At 47.1% G+C, this 20,264-nt stretch overlaps 8 protein-coding genes across 8 annotated transcripts; 4 read left to right on the top strand and 4 right to left on the bottom strand.

Moving 5' to 3' along the window:
* Positions 1-17: 17 nt before the first annotated feature.
* DEU56DRAFT_747843 (uncharacterized protein) lies at positions 18-3,244 on the bottom strand (the record flags this gene model as incomplete). The annotated part of the gene is made up of 11 exons (XM_041349301.1): positions 18-265; positions 318-973; positions 1,024-1,162; positions 1,217-1,402; positions 1,454-1,683; positions 1,738-1,902; positions 1,952-2,100; positions 2,151-2,316; positions 2,363-2,562; positions 2,624-2,995; positions 3,050-3,244. Coding segments are annotated over 11 exons (2,706 nt in total), but the record flags the coding sequence as incomplete, so codon positions are not given.
* Positions 3,245-3,997: 753 nt separating this feature from the next.
* DEU56DRAFT_918936 (uncharacterized protein) lies at positions 3,998-4,816 on the top strand (the record flags this gene model as incomplete). Its single annotated transcript, XM_041358197.1, has 3 exons — positions 3,998-4,229; positions 4,278-4,641; positions 4,690-4,816. 3 exons carry the CDS (start codon positions 3,998-4,000, stop codon positions 4,814-4,816), a joined length of 723 nt encoding a protein of 240 aa, XP_041202127.1.
* A 496-nt stretch (positions 4,817-5,312) lies between these two features.
* DEU56DRAFT_930529 (uncharacterized protein) lies at positions 5,313-6,272 on the bottom strand (the record flags this gene model as incomplete). Its single annotated transcript, XM_041358693.1, has 5 exons — positions 5,313-5,400; positions 5,452-5,528; positions 5,587-5,778; positions 5,843-5,916; positions 5,981-6,272. The coding sequence occupies 5 exons, from the start codon at positions 6,270-6,272 to the stop codon at positions 5,313-5,315; spliced, it is 723 nt and encodes a 240-aa protein (XP_041202126.1).
* Positions 6,273-8,339: 2,067 nt separating this feature from the next.
* DEU56DRAFT_918934 (uncharacterized protein) lies at positions 8,340-10,621 on the top strand (the record flags this gene model as incomplete). The annotated part of the gene is made up of 6 exons (XM_041358196.1): positions 8,340-8,591; positions 8,645-9,045; positions 9,102-9,230; positions 9,281-9,384; positions 9,442-9,698; positions 9,812-10,621. The coding sequence occupies 6 exons, from the start codon at positions 8,340-8,342 to the stop codon at positions 10,619-10,621; spliced, it is 1,953 nt and encodes a 650-aa protein (XP_041202125.1).
* Positions 10,622-11,789: 1,168 nt separating this feature from the next.
* Positions 11,790-13,816, bottom strand: DEU56DRAFT_761289 (uncharacterized protein; the record flags this gene model as incomplete). Its single annotated transcript, XM_041350519.1, has 9 exons — positions 11,790-11,819; positions 11,890-11,981; positions 12,051-12,397; positions 12,448-12,725; positions 12,779-12,923; positions 12,973-13,190; positions 13,232-13,355; positions 13,407-13,610; positions 13,662-13,816. 9 exons carry the CDS (start codon positions 13,814-13,816, stop codon positions 11,790-11,792), a joined length of 1,593 nt encoding a protein of 530 aa, XP_041202124.1.
* Positions 13,817-13,987: 171 nt separating this feature from the next.
* DEU56DRAFT_918932 (uncharacterized protein) lies at positions 13,988-14,568 on the bottom strand (the record flags this gene model as incomplete). Its single annotated transcript, XM_041358195.1, has 3 exons — positions 13,988-14,129; positions 14,178-14,377; positions 14,428-14,568. 3 exons carry the CDS (start codon positions 14,566-14,568, stop codon positions 13,988-13,990), a joined length of 483 nt encoding a protein of 160 aa, XP_041202123.1.
* Positions 14,569-16,444: 1,876 nt separating this feature from the next.
* DEU56DRAFT_747880 (uncharacterized protein) lies at positions 16,445-17,113 on the top strand (the record flags this gene model as incomplete). Its single annotated transcript, XM_041349303.1, has 1 exon — positions 16,445-17,113. The coding sequence occupies one exon, from the start codon at positions 16,445-16,447 to the stop codon at positions 17,111-17,113; it is 669 nt and encodes a 222-aa protein (XP_041202122.1).
* Positions 17,114-18,573: 1,460 nt separating this feature from the next.
* On the top strand, positions 18,574-19,018 carry DEU56DRAFT_705089 (uncharacterized protein; the record flags this gene model as incomplete). Its single annotated transcript, XM_041347386.1, has 2 exons — positions 18,574-18,828; positions 18,875-19,018. Coding segments are annotated over 2 exons (399 nt in total), but the record flags the coding sequence as incomplete, so codon positions are not given.
* Between the last annotated feature and the right edge of the window lie 1,246 nt (positions 19,019-20,264).

Genomic DNA, 20,264 nt, shown 5'->3' with positions numbered 1-20,264 from the left:
ACTTGAACATGTGCCATCCACATCTTCTCGAAATGGTCCGCGAGATCATGCCTAAGTTGGGCCTGGCGAAGCGCATAGGCAACCAGTCCCTCGTTGTCCGAGTCGGCAGTACCACCATGTGTGCAATCTTGACCTTTCTCATACCACCACCCTGCATACCACCTAAGGAATTGGAGAACCCTACGCATCTCCTCGTGAAGAAGTTCAACTTCTTCTGCCCATCGCATTGACCGGGCCCGAGCCTTACACCACTCGACTCTCAGACCTGCAAACTACATCAGTATCCTTTATTCGTTCGTGCTCATATTCAAGCTTACTATCTTGTATCGCCTCATCCTGATCGTCTCCGACTCCTTCCACCATCCATATCCACGACAATTGCCTTCTCCCTTCGCTCACACCTTTCTGAGGTGCTGACATGCCACGGACGTCATCTTTCTTGTCGAGTTCCTTGTATTTGCGGTTCCAACCGACCACTCGGAGCGAGGGAGCGAGGGCAGAAAGTGCTCCATGAGCAGCGCGATACTTGTCAGCTGCTGCTGATGCCTTCGCAACTACCCGAGTTAGAGCGTTTTGTGCCCGTGTATTTGCACTCTGGCCACGGACCCAATCTCTCTTGAATGTGTACATATGATCGCGTAGGCGGAGGCTCTGTCGTAGTTCCTCCAGCGCATCCCCGGCCTGAGCAAAACGGAGCTCCCATTCAGTGGCCTGAAGGCGAGGATCACAACGGATAGATTTAGCACTCATAGTTGATGGCAGATAAAGTTTTGCGTCTTCTGGTGTGATGGGGTCGAGGGAAGGTTGGAATGAATCCGAGTGTAGCAGTTGGACTGCGGGAGTGTAGAGTGCCTGGACACGCTTCCACGCATCAATTTTTCGCTGCAGAGAGTTCCGCTGATGCTGTATGGTGGATTTCTGTGTGTCCGTGGCGTGTATACCAAGGTTGGTGATATCCGCCTTCAAACGACGCCTTCAAATGAATAAGTGAGATACCCAGTTCCTAATGCAAAAGCTACGTACTGTTCACTTTCGAGATCGATTCCAGATGCAATAAAGACGCTGGGTGAAATGTCGGGGTGGCAAGATATATCGACGCCTTGCTGTAGATCACGAGCCTCCATTTCCGCAAGCTTCAGTCGAACGGTGGCTTGAGTAATCGCTGTTAATTTGCATCTTAGTGATTGAATCAAGAATATGAAAGACCAACACTTACAAGTGACCTTCGGCTCGAACGGGTTACTAACCAAAGAGTCATTGGGGTTGCATTCCCAATACTCGATTTCCAATTTCCAGGGATCCGATGCCTTAGGTGGCAAAGCGCCGTCTAGCTCCTCAAAAGCAATTTCGTGAGCTTCTTTCTCCTCCTTTGCTTCGTTCATCTTTCGGAGTAACATTGCACCTGTGAAAGGATGAGGAAACAAAAGTACGAAGTCATTCACAAGTCACGCACCAAGTCCAACTGTTTTTTTCCAGTTCCAATCACCGAAGTGATCGTCTAGAGTATCCCGTCGAGAGCCGGGGCCCATTTCCTTAGTGCTAGAGGCAACTGGGTTGATATTTGACCAACCCCGTTCGGGGGCTTCACCATCCGTTCGTCCGACGTTCTTCGAGAAATTGAAAGAATACGATGTTTGGCATTTGAAAACGTGCGCAGGAAGATGGAATTTTGGTACAAAAAACCTGGTGATTAACATGAGCAAAGGCGCAAGAGACTGGTATTGTGATTGTAAGAACCTTATAAATTTAGTGAGAGGGTCTAGATGGAGGTCCAGAGGGATTGTGGCCATGCGTTCCCAAATGTTCTTGTGCCACTGGCACGCAATATCATACGAAACATTCAGCATTTCAACGCTGCGTCCGTGGAGGGTCGAAAAAAATAAATAATCCATGTTGCTGTATCTATGCCATACGGTCAGTAATGATGGTTGCGTGAGCTGGTATACCTCACCGCTCGCCCTTCTGCAAGTCCCCGACACCATTGGGTAATTTCATATTATGCCGCGCACAGTCGATCATTCCCACTCCAGTCGCAGCCAGACCCTGCGAAGCTTTCGTATCCGCTAAGTTGACTGTGTTGTGTGATGCGCAGGTGCTTTTCTACTGAAATGGTCAGAACAGAATCCCATTAAGTCATTCACACAGCTTACCTCTTGCGGTTTACCACCGTGATTGAGTAAATATGCTTTGTACGTCGTCTCATCCACAAAGTAGGCCCACCCGCAACTAAGCCCAGGGTCTGTGCAATCTTTAGAGACGAGACGTCTTTTGAGACGGAAATTCGCGTCGATGGCTACGAACAGAGCATATATCCATCTAAGGGATTGTGAAGGATGAGTAAAAATCTATGTATGAGTGTGACATGCACCTTTTGTCATTTGGAACCTCTTTCCAGTTGTCTGGAAGATTTTTGAGAGGTTGAGGGCACGCGGGGCATAGGACAGCACATTCGCCGCTTTGCGTATTTTCGACACCAGCCGGATCGTGTCCACGGCCTGCTCGCTTGAGCATCTTCAGGTGGCGCCATTCACGAACAATCCGCAAGAATGCCTCATAACGATTCTGGTTCGACAGATGATAAGATGTCTATGATAAGGCACTTGTGAGTCATCAGATAACTCACCTTTTGAGGATGAAGTCCTGTGTTATCGGTCAGACGTGCAATCGAGCGATAAAATTCATACCCCGAAGCCTTTGATTCGAATGATAGAAGGTGATATTGCTCCAGGATGCGGAAGGTTGCTGCTGTGCGTGGATTGACGGTTGTAGCCGGAAACCAGGCAGCACGTAATAGTTGTTTTGTGTGCGTTTGAGCTGTCTCGCAACCGCAAAAATCCAATGCGATAGTGTGAATACCGTTAGTATCGATAAGAGTGAATTCGTCGTTGAATCCTCGCTCAGGTAACAGACATGAGTCTCCTGCAAAATGTCCAAGCTGCACACGCAGGCCCATGTCCCTCAGGGACACCACCGTAAAATAAGAGTTCGTCCACTCCTATTACAATACTGAAATGAACATGCAGTCACATTATTGTGCGAACAGACTTACCTGAATGCGATGTACTGGATTCTGAGTGTGTAAGGTGACAATACAGTCCTTACAGTACAACTCTGTACCGAAGCAATCGATACACCGAAATTGAGGGACATGAAGATGGCAGCGCCAGCAGACAGGGTCACTGGCATAATCTCCTCTGCCCTCGTGCCGAAGGAACTCAAGTAAAAACATGTCCCGATCATTCATCCACGACGAAAGTGGATGGTCCTGAAGAACGAGTGAGAAACACTTATTACTGGGTACAAAGGGAGACCTACTGAGCGCTTCCGATTCGTTTTTTCGTGGCCCTCCGCATCCTCATTGAGCTCCGTGTCGTGAATATCGTATATATTGTAGTCAAACTGCTCATCACAAATTTCACTGATTGTCGCGCTAGCTTCAGTTTGAACCTGAGGTTTGGCCTGGCTCGACCCAGAGCTGATGACATGAGAACTGCGTGCCTGGAAGCCTTTACTGCATGATACAAATGTATATGTTTGGTGAACGCTGGGAGCTTCAGTTCCAGAGTTGAGCGGGGTATATATGTTGAGCTTGACTCGCTTCCGGCGGTTGATCTTTTTGAACGATAAATGTCGGGGGAGCATATGGACGGTCTCCTAGTAATATCAAAGCTTGGAAAGGAGCTCAGAGTCTAAATCGATTGTACAAGCCTGCCTGCCAGGAGTGAGTGCAACGTCACGACAAAGTCACAGCATTGAGTCTTGGTAATCATGTGATGTAATGCATTACTTGACAAATGATAATGCATCACTGGCACCTCTCGTACATCAAGTAATGCATTACATGCTCAATGCGCTGCCTTATAAATAAGCCTGCCAGACCGGTCAGTATTCATATTTTCATCGCTGTGTCTTTCTCCCATATTCACTCTGATGGAGCCTGCCAGACCGGTCAGTATTCATATTCTCATCACTGTGTCCTTCCCTCATATTCACTCCGATGGAGTCTGAGTCTGAGTCTTCAGGCCCTGCGTCCGAGTCACACTCGGAAGAATCTCTACCACCTGCTGATCCTGGTTTTTGCCTCTGCGAGTTTTGCATGATGTCATCATACGACCCTTTCCCTCCAACCTCCCTCGTAAGGAAAGCTGCATCAATCTCCAGAGTTGAGTTTGAAGGCGGTCAGAAATGTTTAACGGTTGGCGCAGGAGTGCGGCAGCCTCATGCACAGTGTGAGTAGCTCTCCCAACATCTCTGCAGAAACTGATCCCACCCACCAGGTCATAGTGATTCCGCACCCTCCATTGTGCCCACTATACCATTCACGCTTGGTTCCCCCACTGTAGTACCAATACCCCCGCCGTCACCTAGTCCACCACTTACAAGTCTTACTGGCGCTCTTTTTCGGTTACCTGAAGCCTTGCCTCTCACCATCACACCCTACTCCACTGCAGAGGCAGAGGCAGATATCAGGTGGGTACATCGGGATCAGGCTATATACAAGGAAGTTATCGATGCAATCGCCGATGATTGCGATGTATACTTATATCATGGGATGCTCTACAACATGCCTGCAGTGCCTGGGAAAACTGGTCCCTATTACTGTGTCCCCCGTGGACGATACATCGGTGTATTCAATACTTGGTAAGTCCTTTCTGCTTGACATCGCACACACTGATCACTTGTATCTAGGGATGAGGTAACGGAAAGTATCAAAGGCTTCGCTGACGTGGCATATGTCGTTACTTCCCTTGCCGTTGGAGAAGTGCTGATTCGTACTGCAATCAGGAGGGGTGAAGTACACAAGTGTCGAGTATGAACTTAGCGCACATTAATGAGTCTGTCGCACTGCATTTACTGTTGCTCAGATTTTAGTTTGATCTCACTAGCAAATCGAACTTGAGTAGCCCAGTCGACGTAAGCCTTCTTCCGCGCTTCATCTGTCATAGCCACAGTAATTGATGAATGATCAAATTGTTCTGAGACTGCACGCTACGCCTCTGATATCTGGTTCAGTCAACGTTCAAACAGCAGAACGATCTGACATGTCTGAGAGGGAATCATAAGTTAAAGCGTCTATGGAGATTTGTGAGAACCGTGGGGTGAACCATGTAGTCGCTGGTTTCGTGCACCTCCCTCTCCGTGCAGAGTCGTTTTTCATTCAACCATCCCACTTTGGCTAAGCGTCTGCGCAGTTCTTTGGGCATGTCTTCGTTACCATCTCCTCCTGGTCTGTGATAAATAGGCTTGAACCAATGTCAGTTGGAACAAATGGCAATGGGTGGCGAGCTAACTTAAAACATCGACAACAATTTTTATCCGACAAAAAAGGCTGAGATAGAATCTGGAAGTGCTAGAATGTCCAAACATTGAATTGCAGTGATCTTCACAGCACTGTCTTCACTGTAGAGTCAATGTTAAGACCACGCAGTACTGAGTAAAGTTAGAACTCACTTCCGCAAGTCGTTCTTGATGAGTTCAAGTACACTCTGTGGGGCCTTCTCCACACACCGCATGGCCAGAAAAGAAGCCTAAAACACTCATATGAGAACCATCACTTCACGTCATAAATCAGGGTAGGGCACGCACCAAAAGCACTGCGCGCGGTTCCTTGCTTCGAGGCCAGAATAAGACAAACCGCCCCCGAGTATTGTGGACGCAGAACATCAATAAAGCGCAAAGAACATGTCCAGGGAATAAGACAAACCGCTCCTGAGTATTGTGGACGCAGAACATCGATAAAGCGCAAAGAACATGTCCAGGGAATAAGACAAACCGCTCCTGAACATTATGGACGCAGAACATCAATAAAGCGCAAAGAACATGTCCAGGGAATAAGACAAACCGCCCCCGAGTATTGTGGACGCAGAACATCGATAAAGCGCAAAGAACGTGTCCAAGGAATAAGACAAACTGCTCCTGAGCATTATGGACGCAGAACATCAATAAAGCGCAAAGAACATGTCCAGGGAATAAGACAAACCGCTCCTGAGTATTGTGGACGCAGAACATTGATAAAGCGCAAAGAACATGTCCAAGATGGTGTTCATATAAAAACTCACATCTTCCTTTACATCTCTGGCATAGCCAACGCCTCCTTTCGACTTCTTTACCACAGGCAAAGACATATAATAGCTATCGTCATCAGCATCATCCCCTGTTGAAGTAGACAAAGAAGAGTGCAGATCGGTCTTCCATCTCTTATTCATTTTTGATTTCTGAGAACTCTCTTCAGAGGTTTGTTGACGCTGCTCAGAGAATGTGGATTCCAACATAGTGAGCTGGGTTCTCCACACGTGAAACAAAAATCCACTTTGCATGAAGGACAAGTGCGCTTGTAGTACGACATGGCGAAGATGTTGAACATACAGTAAGAAATCTGGCTATATGTAGTAAGTCAGCTTCCGGCTTTGTAATAGCAATCACATACGTGCAAGTTGATTCATTAGCACTTGCAGGTAACTCTGGGATGGTTCTAATTACACTGTCGGACTCACTGCACCAGGTGTTCGTCATGAGTATCACGGTAGCACGGGTATGTGCAACAGTGTCCGCAGGTATGGGGGTTACGGGTGGCACAGGTATGGGTATAGTGTCTGGAACTGACACCCATGCCAACACCGTACCTGTAAGCACGGTATACGGGTACGCCATGGGTATGGCGTTAAATCACTGTCTGGAGTCTGGACCTTGTTAAGACTCGTACTTCGCATAATGTTTGAGATAGCACTACTGACTCTTATGCTGCTCACAGGACTCTGAAGAAATGTGTATTAATCCAATGGTGCATCATCACGCACCATCAAACTCTTTATGTTCCGACAAAGGTCGCTCAGAGCGAGGAGCTTATCTTCGATACCATTGCATCGTTGATACCTACCGAGGTTACTTTCAACAAGCTAGTCTGTGTGAGCGAGTTCAGGTGTGTCCTTGAACAAGTTTAGCGAGGGTTGGTTGTTTGTTGCGGGTGGTGTGAGGTTTCTAATTTTGAGTGATGTGTCTGTGCTGATGGTCATTGGTCGTTGATGTTGCTCAGTATGTCTATTTTCAAGTGCTTTCTTTGCAAACCGTTGTTGCCATATGTCCAGTGTCCACAGTCCAACCGCTGCTCAGGTATGTGCTTCCGTCTTCATTGTAGTACACCTGAAGGTCTGACCAGCCGGCTTCTACGTTTGACTCCAGAGTGTCGCGTGAGGTTAATAGACCAATGGAGTATTATTTTTTGTATGTGTACTCGCAGGTAGATACCATACCACGGGTACACTACCACACTGAGCGTTAGTACGGGTGATGCTGTACCCCTACCCGAATGGGTGCGGTGTTGATCTTCCGACCTGCGGGTATACCCATGCTATGCCCTAGGCGAAGGTGAGCATCATCGTCAACATATAGTAATTCATTCTCATCTCATTCATACTTGCTTCTCAAATAGATATTGTTATGGGCGGCATATTGTGCTTCTCTACACATATCCTGCCACCCACACTACGTTCGAGCTAAAACTTCCACTGGCTCCAAATTTGCAGAACACCGGAGTGATTTAATGTGCCGTCTGGCCCTTCAAGCCTTGCGGACTGTTACCTCGGATGACGCTGCATACAAGGGTGTTGACGTCAAGTGCTATGTACGTGTTGAAGAGATTCTAGGTGGGTCCATTAAGGAGTCAAGAGTCCTCGATGGTGTCCTTCTGAACAAACTGAACCTAGTCTGAATGTGAATTGGACCCCCTCGAACATGTTTGGCTGTGTTCGGTCCAATGGTCAAGCAGAACCAGAATTCGGTAGCATCACTATTTGGTCGATACTTGCACCAATATTATTTTGACGAGCCTATGTCCCCTCAAGTCCCAAGCTCTCGGGCTGGGCTGTTCAATTCCCGCTTCATTCTACGACCACTACGCTGGATACAAAGACCTTCCTCCCTTTTTTGGCTTCAATTCTAGGCTCACTTCATATATCAAAGCAAATTCAATTTCACGTGGTCCAATTCAAATTGGTGGCAAGCTCGTGCTGAGCTTTCAATGGCATAAAGATTGCTCATCACTGGAAGTATGTTCATTCCTGGCAGTATCTTGTCCCATAGCAGGATAGAGAATTTATTAGCTACACAATGGCTGATGTAAAAGTAAGTATACAGGCGCCAGGTCCAAGATTGAGATCACGGAGTTGGTAAAGAATATCAGTGACACAGCCAATAGCAACTACAGGGACCGTGTACACTAGGTGCTACCGAAACCTTGCTTTTTAAACTAGCTAGAACCTAGCGGCACATGAAATTTCAACAGTGAAGGATTATTTATTTCTGCCTGTAAACGCTGTGATTTCTCTTACCCTCTTCATACCATGGGTCATCGGCGTGGTCCAAAGCCATGGGCAAGCAACGAACAGGAAGCTTTCCTTCTAGCACGACTCCCTGACTATATCAAGTGTCAGCCATCAAAGAGGTACCGAGATTTTTTGGTCGACACTGGCCTTGCATTTTTAGCTAAGTGGCCAGAGCGTGCATATCTAAGTCGAAATGGGATTCCTGCGGAAGGACCTCTTACCCCAGATCAGTTCAAGATTGTCCAAACAGCTATTAAAGCACGCAAGACTGTGAGTAACTTGAATATAGGTGAAATACATAACTGATGGGTAAAATTCCATAGGCCATCGTGCGCTGGTACCGATGGCAGACAAATACGGCACGTCTGGCACGATCAGGCAACTCCAATGTCGAACTAAAATTGGGGGTCACACTAAATGGGGGAGATGAGCTCAAGGGCACCAGGGCACCGCAGGAAGTCGAGGTGTACTCACATTGCCATTATGAGTCGCGCGTCAAGGTTGCCGTGAACGCTGCAATCACAGCTGCTGGGGGGACCTCTTCACGAGGCGAAAAGTTGTGTAAGCGGAAGGAAGTGACCCGCATAAAATATGCCTCAGAGGACGAGGTAATAAGAGCTGAAGTCAAGGAAAAGCACCGAGAAGCGCTTGCAAAGTGGAAGCATGATCGTGAGCTAGCTAGAGCAGGGTTTGTTGAAGAAGTCAGCGATGATGCAAAGATACAGTATGTACTCGCACATTTTTGCATCTAAATTGTTCGTCTAAAAATTGACATGTCAGAGCTTTCAATGAGCTGGGACCACACCTGGATCGCATCTTCCGTCATTTGTCCTACAAGACTGGAGGGCTCAAATTCACTTGCATTGCGGGTGGACGTAATCCTGCCACAGGTGAAATTGTAGTGGTCGAGTAAGTTTACGTTCTCTCACGGTGACAATATATCATAACCGACCTTACAGCTTCCATCTGGGCGAAACAGATACCGGTGGAGAGTTCGCAACCTGCTACCCAGGATTCTCAGACGTTCAAGCAGCCTATGCAAATTTCTTGAAGGAAGCAATTTGTAAGTATTTGCGATACATCCTTGCAACAGAATAACACTCACAGTTGTTATTCGTAGCGCATGATGACAATATGCTGGCGCTTGTGAATGCAGATGTGTCAGCTGAGACACGCATCGATAATGAGCTTGGTGAGGCTGAGGAGACCGATGCAGATGTGTCAGCCGAGGCGCGCATCAATAACGAGCTCGGTGAAGCTGAGGAGACCAATGAAGAGGACAAAGACAAGGCAATGCGGGATGATGAGGATGAGAGGAATACAGGTAGTGCACAAAGTTTGGAGTCGTTGGACCTCTATCATATAGGGCCCCAGGAGGTGAGTAATGCATTAATGTAATGCATTACACCTGTTTGCTGATGCATTGTCCTCTCCCGTTCTTAATGCATTAACCTCTCCCTTTCTTAATGCATTACCCTCATACCCCTCAGGACAACCAGATAGGGCTGCAAGACATAGCTCTGGGCCTGGGTATCGGCACTCGAACGACTACCAGCGCATGTCTCCCCGACTACCCTCATTCTTCGGAGACCGAGCCACCTTCATTTGGGGACATCGACTTCTGGAACATAGTAGGCGCGGAGGAATTCAACAATATGCTCGCTGTATCACAAGACCCATTCCACCCTAGTTTCATTGATACCGGCTTTGATCCCAGCTTCCCCCAGCCTCAACACGATCCATTTCAGCACGCTTCTGCTTATTTCGCGCCCAACAACTTGGCGACTGTGCAAAACCCAGATTATCCGATTGAAGATTTCTTTTTAAACGCAGGCTATCCCTACGGTGGCAAAGCGCTCCTGGAACCAGTCTTACCTGTTACCGTGCCTCACAATGCACCTTCCACTCAGACCTCAAACATACCAGCTCCCGACATTCCATCCCCAGTAATGACCACACCGCCTGCCCTGCCTGCAAGTGCGCAATCTGAGTACACCAACATACTTGTGTCTGGTGGAAGGCCTCGTTCCCTAGCAGGTCCCAAGGCCAACGAACAAATGAACGGCGATGAAATGGTTAGACCTACTTTTGGACTAACTGCTGAGTTGCAGCCAGATGAAGGTCCGCGTCGTACAGCACGCCGACACATCCCATCAAATCGTGCGCAGGTTCTTAATGCAATTGGCTCATCGAATGCTCGTGTCTGTGCGACATTGGGGGGGGCCAAAGAGAACGATGGACCTCCAGTCTCGCTGGCTACAAAACGCAAGGCGAAGTCGACCAACCAATCCAACAAGTAAGACCTTTCTCTTGAGTTCCAGATGTACACAAAAGGCTCACAACTCGTAGAAAACAGAAACACGGTTGAGGTTTGAGTGCCAATACTATTTCATATACCAGTCGAGGTTTTTGTGAGGCTAAGTTCGCTATGCGTAGAGAGACGGAACATGTTGAATAGTTTTCGCTCTGATTATACTCTGACTATTGATGTTTTGTATCTACATTGTGGTTTCTGTATGTCTCTATAATATAAACGGCATCTCACTGCCTACATCGCACTCATTTTGCATCTTATCCCAGATGAATGATTCTCGGAGGTCATTTCTATGATGCTCTAGACACCACTTTAATAAAATGCGCGATACAACAATTCAGTGCGCGATACAACATTAAGTGCAAGATACACTAGTGTCGTGTTCCAAAACTTGTATCACAGCAGGAATTCAAGATTGGTCGGAGTAGCAAGGTAATCATTAGTGTGCTAGAAAAGATACCAAGGAGATGACAGTAACTTAAGCACGAGAGATGGATACCATGCAAATACGATATAAGATGGTTGGGGCTCTACGAAGCGCACCAAAGAGCTAGACGCAGGTGGCCTTGAGAACATATCAAGTATAGATGGAGGCAGACTTGACAACGGCCCAGTCACGGCTTCCCAAAGCGAAACGAGTCATTTCGGGCTATGGTAAGTGCCACTGAGTGGCGAGAGGGAGAAACGGAGAAGGTAAGTGGTCCTTTCCTTTCAAACGGTGATAAAATTCTGCGCTACTTGTTAGAATTCAATGTATTGCACTGTAGACAACAGTAGACAAAGCTCACAAGTTGCTCAATGGGGCAGAGACCTGCAGAAAGCTGCCAGGCTGAAGCTTCCAACGAAGCCTATCACATCGATCTTGATGAGGATGGGCCGAGTATGTCATGCATGGAAATGCTGGTGTCCCCAAATCCGTGAATTTAATGCAGTCGCCATTGAGTTACAGGTCCACGCGTACGTAAAGCCATGCCTAAAATGATGAAGATTTAGGAGAGAACAAAAGACGGGCACAAAAAGGTATCATATTGAAGGTGCATCTATACTATATATAAGCTTGTGCGACCTATTCCAGGCTGCCGGCAGTGACCATAATTTAATGCATTACAAGCAGGGCCAAAAAGCTGCTGTTAATGCATTACGCTCCATCATCATTAATGCAATACATGAGTCTTGCAACTACCCTACATTAATGCATTATTATGACAGGATAGCCTCGGATTCAATACAAACTCCGGGATATTTTGGACTTACCTTCTTGGTCTTGTGTTTGATCATGGTCTGGCCAGGCTCAGAATCTTCAGGTTCTGAGAGATCGCTTGGGACATCCGATTCGTCACGTGCATCTGGCATAAGACGCACAGGTGAAATAGGATGAGCTGACTGGTAAGCAAAGGGAACGGGAGTTGACTCACCAATAGGGACAATAGGCTTTGCACGCGCTGTAGGCTTTGGCTTTGGCTTGGGAGCGGTGGGAGGTACAGTTGGCTCGCGCACAGGAGGTACAGTTGGCTCGCGCATAGAAGGAGCAGGACTTGGCTCGCAGTCAGGTGGAGGGGGACTTGGCTCGCGGTCAGGTGGAGGGGAACTTGGCTTGCAAGTAGAGGGAGCAGGTGTGGGGTTTGCCTTGGCTGCACGCCGCGCTGCCATCTGAGCGCAGACTCTTGCCAAGGCATTATCCCTGCCTTCGCACGAGGAGGTTGTTTTCTCATGCTCTTCAGTATTGTTGCCATCACGGCCCTCCTCATTCTTAAATAATTTCCTTAGATAAATAAGATTAGCGCGAGAGTTAAGAATATATCAATGACTTACACATTCCAAGCCTTGAGAAGTTCTTCTTTCCATTCGGGATCGGGTGAATCGTCGATAAGGTCCAGAATATTGTTGTAGAATTCGCGATAATTGAAGGCACCGTCAATTTCGGCCCAAGAGTTCTTGGCGCTTATACCAAATTCAACCTGTAAACAGCCGTAAGCTATATGTGCAGCTTCAACGGTCGTCATGTTGTGTAAAGACGCGTTGCAGGTGCGTGTAGCACGTGTCTCCCCTCCGTATGCACTCGATGGACTTGTATATATGTGCCGCATAGTCTAAAAACATTGCAATGTCAATCCGGACAAGTAGTAATAAAAATAAAACTTACCCGCTCCAATAAATAACCTTCAAACATGCCTTCAAACATGTTATCGTCGTTGTAGTCTGAGCCCGGTGGATCTCCGGCCCATAGAAAAGCAGGAAGCGCGTGTGCAGTTACCTTGATCTTGCCACACTGGATGTCTTTAAGTGCCCTGTAAAGAATTAGACATAATTTGTGAGGTGAAATATAAAGGGACGCACATGTCCGCGTCATCTGAAAAAGTCTTGAGATCCCTGACTGGACAGAGGAAGCGTGCAAGAACAGGGTGATTAAAACCCATATGGGTACGCGAACCACTGCCATCGTATATGGCCGGACGTATGGGGTGATCCTTCGTGTTGAAAGCTGCGTAATGACCGATCTGACTCTTCAGACGGGCGGTGTCGTCAGAGCGAGTCGCAGAAATAACCGCGTCCATCTGATGAATTAAATAAGTATATATCATGCGCATATACTCACCTTCTTGATGATAATGTTGAGTTCCGAAGTTTTGCGAGGGTCGCCAAGGAGAGACTTCAAGCTTGGAGCGAGTTGAAGTAACTGAGCAAAATTTTTCCGGTATCGATCTTGGATTTTAGGTGACCTGCACAGCAAGAAATTATGTAGTCAATTGTTAGATTAAAAAATGACTCACATCTTTGACAATCGCTTGTCGCGACTGATCCGCACATCTTCATCTTCCGATAGATCACCATGCTCTGCAGCAGCATGCTGCTGCAGAGCAAGGCCTACACTGATAAGTTGTTTGGTCTTGCAGAAAACATCAATGCAACGCGCTATACAGCGTGCAGCTGCAAGATATTCCTCATGGGGATCGATCGAGTCGGACTCTTTATCCCTATATCAAGTCGTTATCAACGATCAGAACGTTGGAAATGAATCGACTCACTCAGATGAACGGTGCTTTTTCTTTGGCCTCGTGGCCTTCTTTGAGGATTTCTTCGGAGGAACAGGGGCCACAGATGATATTGAAAAGTTAGAACTACGCGAGGATGCAGATGAAGCAGATGAGGCAGTCGAGTCAGAGCGTTTGCGACGCGCCATGATGATGGGGAAAGACAGATAAAATCACACCATTTCACGTGTTATTAATGTTTGTTTGTTAACACATTTATTTATTGCAATTAAAATAATGAGTGAGCGCGGTACACTATTGAGCAAGATAGAAAATACAGTGGTACAATGGGCACTATAGTACAGGACAAAAAATGAAAATCAGAGGGACTCCTGGTTGTCCTCCAGCGCCTCTGTCCTTTTCTTGACATAGTAGCTCCATGGCGCAGTTGGATTCTTGGGATCTGGATGGGGGTTGCCTAAACGCCTGGTAAGCAGGGTGCAAGGGGAGGCTACTACAGGCCTTGAAAAACTTTAGTAAAATGAACACCAATCAATTGCAACGACTCACTCAAAGTCTGGGCCGATCACAGCCAGATCTTGATCATCTTCAACCTTCACCTCACTGATCCCAATCTCCGCATCTTCAACCTTGATATCCCCGCCATCTCCATTCCCACCAACCTCATTGTCAGTTTCAATCTCCGTGGCATCAGAATCGGTGTCAGACTCGGTGTCAATGACCTGTGGGCGCACACGGAAGACAATTTTCTGTAAGATCGCAATTAGATTAGCTTGCAAATGAAAAGAGAGAAAACAACCTTGGGGCCAGGAGAATCTAAGTCAATGTTGAAGCAATATGTGTTTCCGAGAGAAACAGCATTTTGGATGTCAACAAATATGACATCCCCGTAGACGTTGACTACGGAGGTCCAGGTGTCGTTGGCAGGTACGTTAGACATTATGATATTAATACGATGATACAACGATGATATAAGATAGAGTTTCAGTTCGAACTTCATAGCACCGCAAGATCCTGGCGGAGTTTTAATCTGACTTCAACCGTTCATGTTGGATGATCATGATCATTTCAAATTTTCGATCATGATCGATTCAAAAGTCTTATGCGCTGTAAGTCAGCTGCTTTGACATCTTTTCTTTTTGAACCTTGACCTCACGCTTTGACGTATCTCCCGTCCCTCTTTCGCGAGCCCGTGACCAGCCAAAATCCTCCGTCCAAATGGAGCCCAGCCGCTGTGCTAGTTCTGGTGAGTGCCTTCTCATTTTTCATTTGTTTAAAGTCCCCTCCCTACTTGGCCTGGTTTGGCCGTACGCCCCAAGGCCAAGTGTCACGCATCGTTTCCATTTGTAGTATCTTTCGTTTCTATGCTAATTGTGCCAAACGTGCAACAGTCGCAACATGTTCCTCGTGTCCCTCCTCCCCATTAACCCGGACCCCTTCCCATGTCACCTCGTCCCGTAGCTCTTCAACTACCTGGCACACACCATGGCACACGCTATCACGCACCCCACTCATACACCTCAACCGCCTCCCTCCATACCTTCGCCAGCACACACACCTTCCACAGCCAACGCACCCGCCTCAATGGTCCCAACCCCAGTTGATGAACAGTCTATCACAACCAACTCTTCCTCAAGCCGGAACTCCCAGCTCAGTGTGTACAGCTACTCAGCTTCTAACTGTCCTCGTGCCATGCGCACCTTCTGACCTCTTCAGACTCGGACTTCGATTCAGCCTCACTTACCAACCTAGTCAACCCACGTAGGTGAGTCTTTAGCTATAAGTAGAATATGCTATGCTAACACGTTTTCATTCCAGCCGCTGTGTGTGCGGTTTTCTTAATGTAATTTTCTAAATGGAAATGCATGACTCCCAATCGTTTGGTGCCTTGGAGTAGCGGGATATTAGAACACCGTCCTTGAGTGGTTGGTGCGTCACATGGATTCCCGCCATCTCATCTGGCATTGACGACACCTTGTATAGTTTTATTGTATCCTGTATATATATACGTTTGCAATCAGAATTTGTCCCCATCTCCCACTTTCTGCGCCCTCCTCTGAGTCATACTCCGTCCATGGACGAACTTAGTTGTCTCGGCTGTGCAAGAGTATTTGACACCCAAAGGCGTTTGAGTGCCCACGAGGCATTGTGCGATACTCACTATGAATTTAGCGCAGAGGTCGGCAAATCTCACCGGCGCGCTGAGAAGAGTCGAAAGCACAAGAAAAGGAAAACCAACCACCGGGACCACCACAACGCTCTGGATGAAGCTGACGAAGAAGCTAATCCCCTGGAGGGCATGGAACATATGGACGCTGGAGACTGGAACTTTCAGGTCTTTGCGTTGTTCACTTCGTGTATAGGTGAATGCTAAAATATTATTCAGGATGATAGCATGGCTAGACGTTCGGATTCCCCACCAGTACCTGAGCCTGATGCACCCCTCCCGCGCTCCAATCGTTCTGGGCGTGTTATTCACATGCCCAGACGATATGATGATTTTATTCCTGGCGACGACATAGCTCGGCCAGATGAAATCATGCCTGAGGAGAATATTCACGACGCCGGTAATGGACTAATCCCTTTTGAAAACAATTCCAGATACGATGGGATTATACCGAGTATATCCTACTCGTCCCACTCTCTTTCCGCGGTCCCCCCTCAATAGCCTATGCGACACACCAATGTTGCAACCCGAGACCGGCGAGGGTCGCAACAATACTCCTTCTCGTCTTCATACTGGCCCCCCCCTCCCTATTTCCGTCACTCCCGACAATCTCTACTCCGCGTTCAGCAGTCCAACCGCTGGCCTGCTGATGTGTTGGCAGTATTCCAGCTCCAATTTAATTTCCGATGCTGCTATGCAGCGACTCACCACTTTCCTCGACGACGATGCATACAATCGAAATGACGTCAAGATATTCAATCCTACCCGAGAGAAGAGATTCGTAGCACAGTACCTTGAGGACCATTCCAATCCATTCAGCGCTCGGAATGGATGGAAAGAATCATCAGTCTACATCCGCCTACCTAAAGAAAAAATGAAATGGCCATTAGAAGGTGATGCCCCTGAGCTCGAGATTAAGGGTGTGCGCCATCGATCACTGATTGATATCATTACGGAGGTTTTTGAAGACGGCGCTGCGACGACCTTCCATATGACGCCATTTCAGCATATGTGGAAAGTATCCGAAGAACGCACCATCAAAGTATATTCAGAGGCATATGCCTCACCTGCAATGATGGATGCTTACATCGAGGTCAACTCCCTTCCCCGCCAAGCAGACGACAATCTCGAATGCGTGGTCGCATCGCTTATGATGTATTCGGACTCAACACACCTTTCCAATTTCGGTGACGCCTCCCTCTGGCCGTTCTATGTTTTTTTTGGAAATGAATCTAAATATACACGCGGGAAGCCTACAGCTTCCGCATGTCATCATGTCGCGTACATTCCTACAGTAAGTTGTTTTCAAATTGCTTAAATTAATGAAATTCTATTGACAAAATATCAAGCTTCCAGAAAACTTTCAAGATTCATATTTTGCTTTCTTTGAGGAGGCGTCTTCGTCAGAGGTTTACACGCATTGTAAGCGTGAACTCATGCAAGCCATCTGGAGGCTTCTCCTCGACGGAGATTTTATGCATGCTTATGAGCATGGGATCGTGATCCGTTGTGGAGACGGGATCACGCGCAGAGTGTTTCCGCGTTTTTTTAATTATTCGGCTGATTACCCTGAGAAGTAAGTGTCTTTCGGTTCTCATGGTTCTTAGATTGATTTCATTTCAGAATCTTACTCGCTGGAATTAAATTCCTGGGTGAATGCCTGTGCCCACGCTGCCTGATCAAGAAGGCAGATGTATCTGAGATGGGATCAGAGGGCGACATGCACGATCACTTGGCCCTTCAGCGCGTCGACGATCTAGCCCGTCGTAAGAAGATCGAACAAGCACGGAAGCTGATCTTCCAACGTGGTGCACCAATTGATGGTAAGCGGGTCAAATCCATTCTGAATTCCCAGTCCCTCGTGCCTACACGTGTAAGTACATCATATATTATTTTCAAATTGTGGCTAATGAAATCTAGAACGTGTTTTCCGATCGGCTTTTCGCCTTCGGATTCAATTTTTTCTTGATGCTCGTGGTGGACATGCTGCACGAATTCGAGCTCGGCGTATGGAAGGCTATATTCACCCATCTGATGCGCATTGCGCATGCCGCCGGAGGTAATGTAGTAAATGAACTGAATCGGAGGTAAGTGTTTTTTTATATTAATCATTACTGACTACAGGACTATATACAATAGGTACCGCCGTGTTCCGACATTTGGGAGAGGAACAATCCGGCGCTTCCACAGGAACGCGTCTGCAATGAAACGTCTCGCAGCACGAGACTTCGAAGATCTATTGCAGGTGAGTAATCTTTGCGAACTTCTTTTAATACTTATTGATTTCAAATTTCATTTCAGTGCGCCATCCCAGTGTTCGAGGATCTATTGTTAGATCCGGACAACGATCGTATAATTCTCGACCTCCTATTCGACCTGGCCACATGGCAAGCTTACGCCAAACTCCGTTTGCACACTGAGGACACGCTAGACTTTTTTGACTCAGCAACAGTTGTTCTCGGCAAGTCCGTGCGCAAGTTTCTACGGACGACATGTGAAACTTACATCACAACGGAGTTACCTCAAGAACACGCCGCTCGGGGGCGTCGGCTGGCTGCTTTGGCTGCTAAGCAGGGCGCATCAAAGGGAAGCACACTGCGCCCAAAGGTAAAAAAATTGAATATCTTTACTTATAAATTCCACGCCCTTGGCGATTACCCTAACACGATCAGGATCAGGGGGACCACAGATAATTATACCACCCAGCTGGTGAGTTAATTAATTTCATCATTGATCATGTATTTAATTTTGTTATAGGGTGAACTAGAACATCGACGTCTTAAAAGACACTACCCACGCACATCTAAAACGAAAGCTACAATGACTGCAAGCATCGCGAATCAAGACGTGATTGAACGTCTATGTACGAAGGTCATCAATGCTCGCGCACAGTTTGCTGCCCAGCAGGGCAATAATTTACGTCGGCGGGTGCAGACATCACCATCAGAACATTACCACATCGCGAAATCTGCTCGTACGACTTACGATCTCTCAACATGGTTAGGTGATCTCCGTGATGATCCGGCAGTCAAGGTATGTATTATTATTTTTTTCGTGTGTATCTAATACAGTTGTATAGAAATTTCTTCCCCGCCTCAAAGACCACTTATACGCACGTGTTCAAGGTCTTGCGTATGAAGGCGATGAGAACGACTTCACTGATGCTGAGCGGAACTCCATTCTGATCACGGACAACAAATTATTTGAACATAGCATTGTTCAGATCAATTACACCACATATGATCTCCGACGCAAGCAAGATTCCATTAACCCCCGCACTCGTGCTGACCTCATGGTGATGTCACACGAGGAAGATCAATCTCATCCTTACTGGTATGCCCGGCTGATCAAAATATTCCACGTGAACGTGGAATATCACGAAAACCCCGATTCAGTACGGTGCTGGCCGAAATGAATGGATTTTTTGTTCGTCCGATGGTTCAAGCGTGACACGAGTCCAGCTGGCTTCACTGCCAAAAGACTCCAGCGCCTCGAGTTTTTCGAGGACGAACACCCGGACGCATATGGATTTCTTGATCCGGAGTGCGTCATACGGGGCGTGCACATCATTCCGGGTTTTGCTTTTCGCCGACCCGAAGGGCCTCGACTTCCAACGATCGGACGGCGCGAAGCAGACCCGGATTGGGTGTTGTATTATGTGAATATGTATGTATTTTTTTTTCATAGTCTACATACTAACTATACACATGGTACTTAGGTTCGTAGATAGGGATATGTTTATGAGGTTTCGAGGGGGCGCTGTTGGCCACAAGGGAATGCGAGAGTGGGACGACTTTTTGCAGCGCGAGGGACACGTTCCCGAAGACTTGGATGATGAAATCGAAGACGAGATCGAAAAGGAAGCCGATGAAGCCGCTATCTCCGATGCATCTGATGACGACAGCGAGGTGGATGAAGACATAGATGATGACCCGGAGGATGAATTGCAGTCGGACGAGGATGATATACTAAGGGACGATGAAGAGGACGAGATCATAGCCGAGTATGGGGAGGAACTCGATGACAACATCCTTATGGAGGAAGGCTATGGCACCCTGTAGTTACTTTACTTAGCTTTCATTCGTTTGTCATCATATGTGTTTAATTTTTGTGTATATAATACATTGGTTATATCTGATATATATCTGATAGCTACTCTACTACATGACTGATGTCTGACAGACGGTATGTTTGATGTCAGCATGTCGTGACGATATTTGAAATGTCGGATATCGCGGGTATATATAATTGGCGGTGTCAGAAAAGTCAACATATCATGTGATGTCTGGATTCGGTAATTTTGGTGATGAGCATGAATGACCCGTTCCGAACAAACAAAGTGTCACGTGCAACGATTTATAAATGAGTATGTGTAAGTGAGAACACGCAGAATTACATACGAACAAATGCAGATGCACGCAAACGAGCAGAAGTACTCAAATACTCATCTATGATCTGCCAGTGTTACT

The sequence above is a fragment of the Suillus clintonianus genome, assembly GCF_016758775.1.
Source record: "Suillus clintonianus strain FC179 chromosome Unknown DEU56scaffold_148, whole genome shotgun sequence".
Classification (NCBI taxonomy): domain Eukaryota; kingdom Fungi; phylum Basidiomycota; class Agaricomycetes; order Boletales; family Suillaceae; genus Suillus; species Suillus clintonianus.
This window is presented reverse-complemented; position numbering and strand designations above follow the sequence as displayed.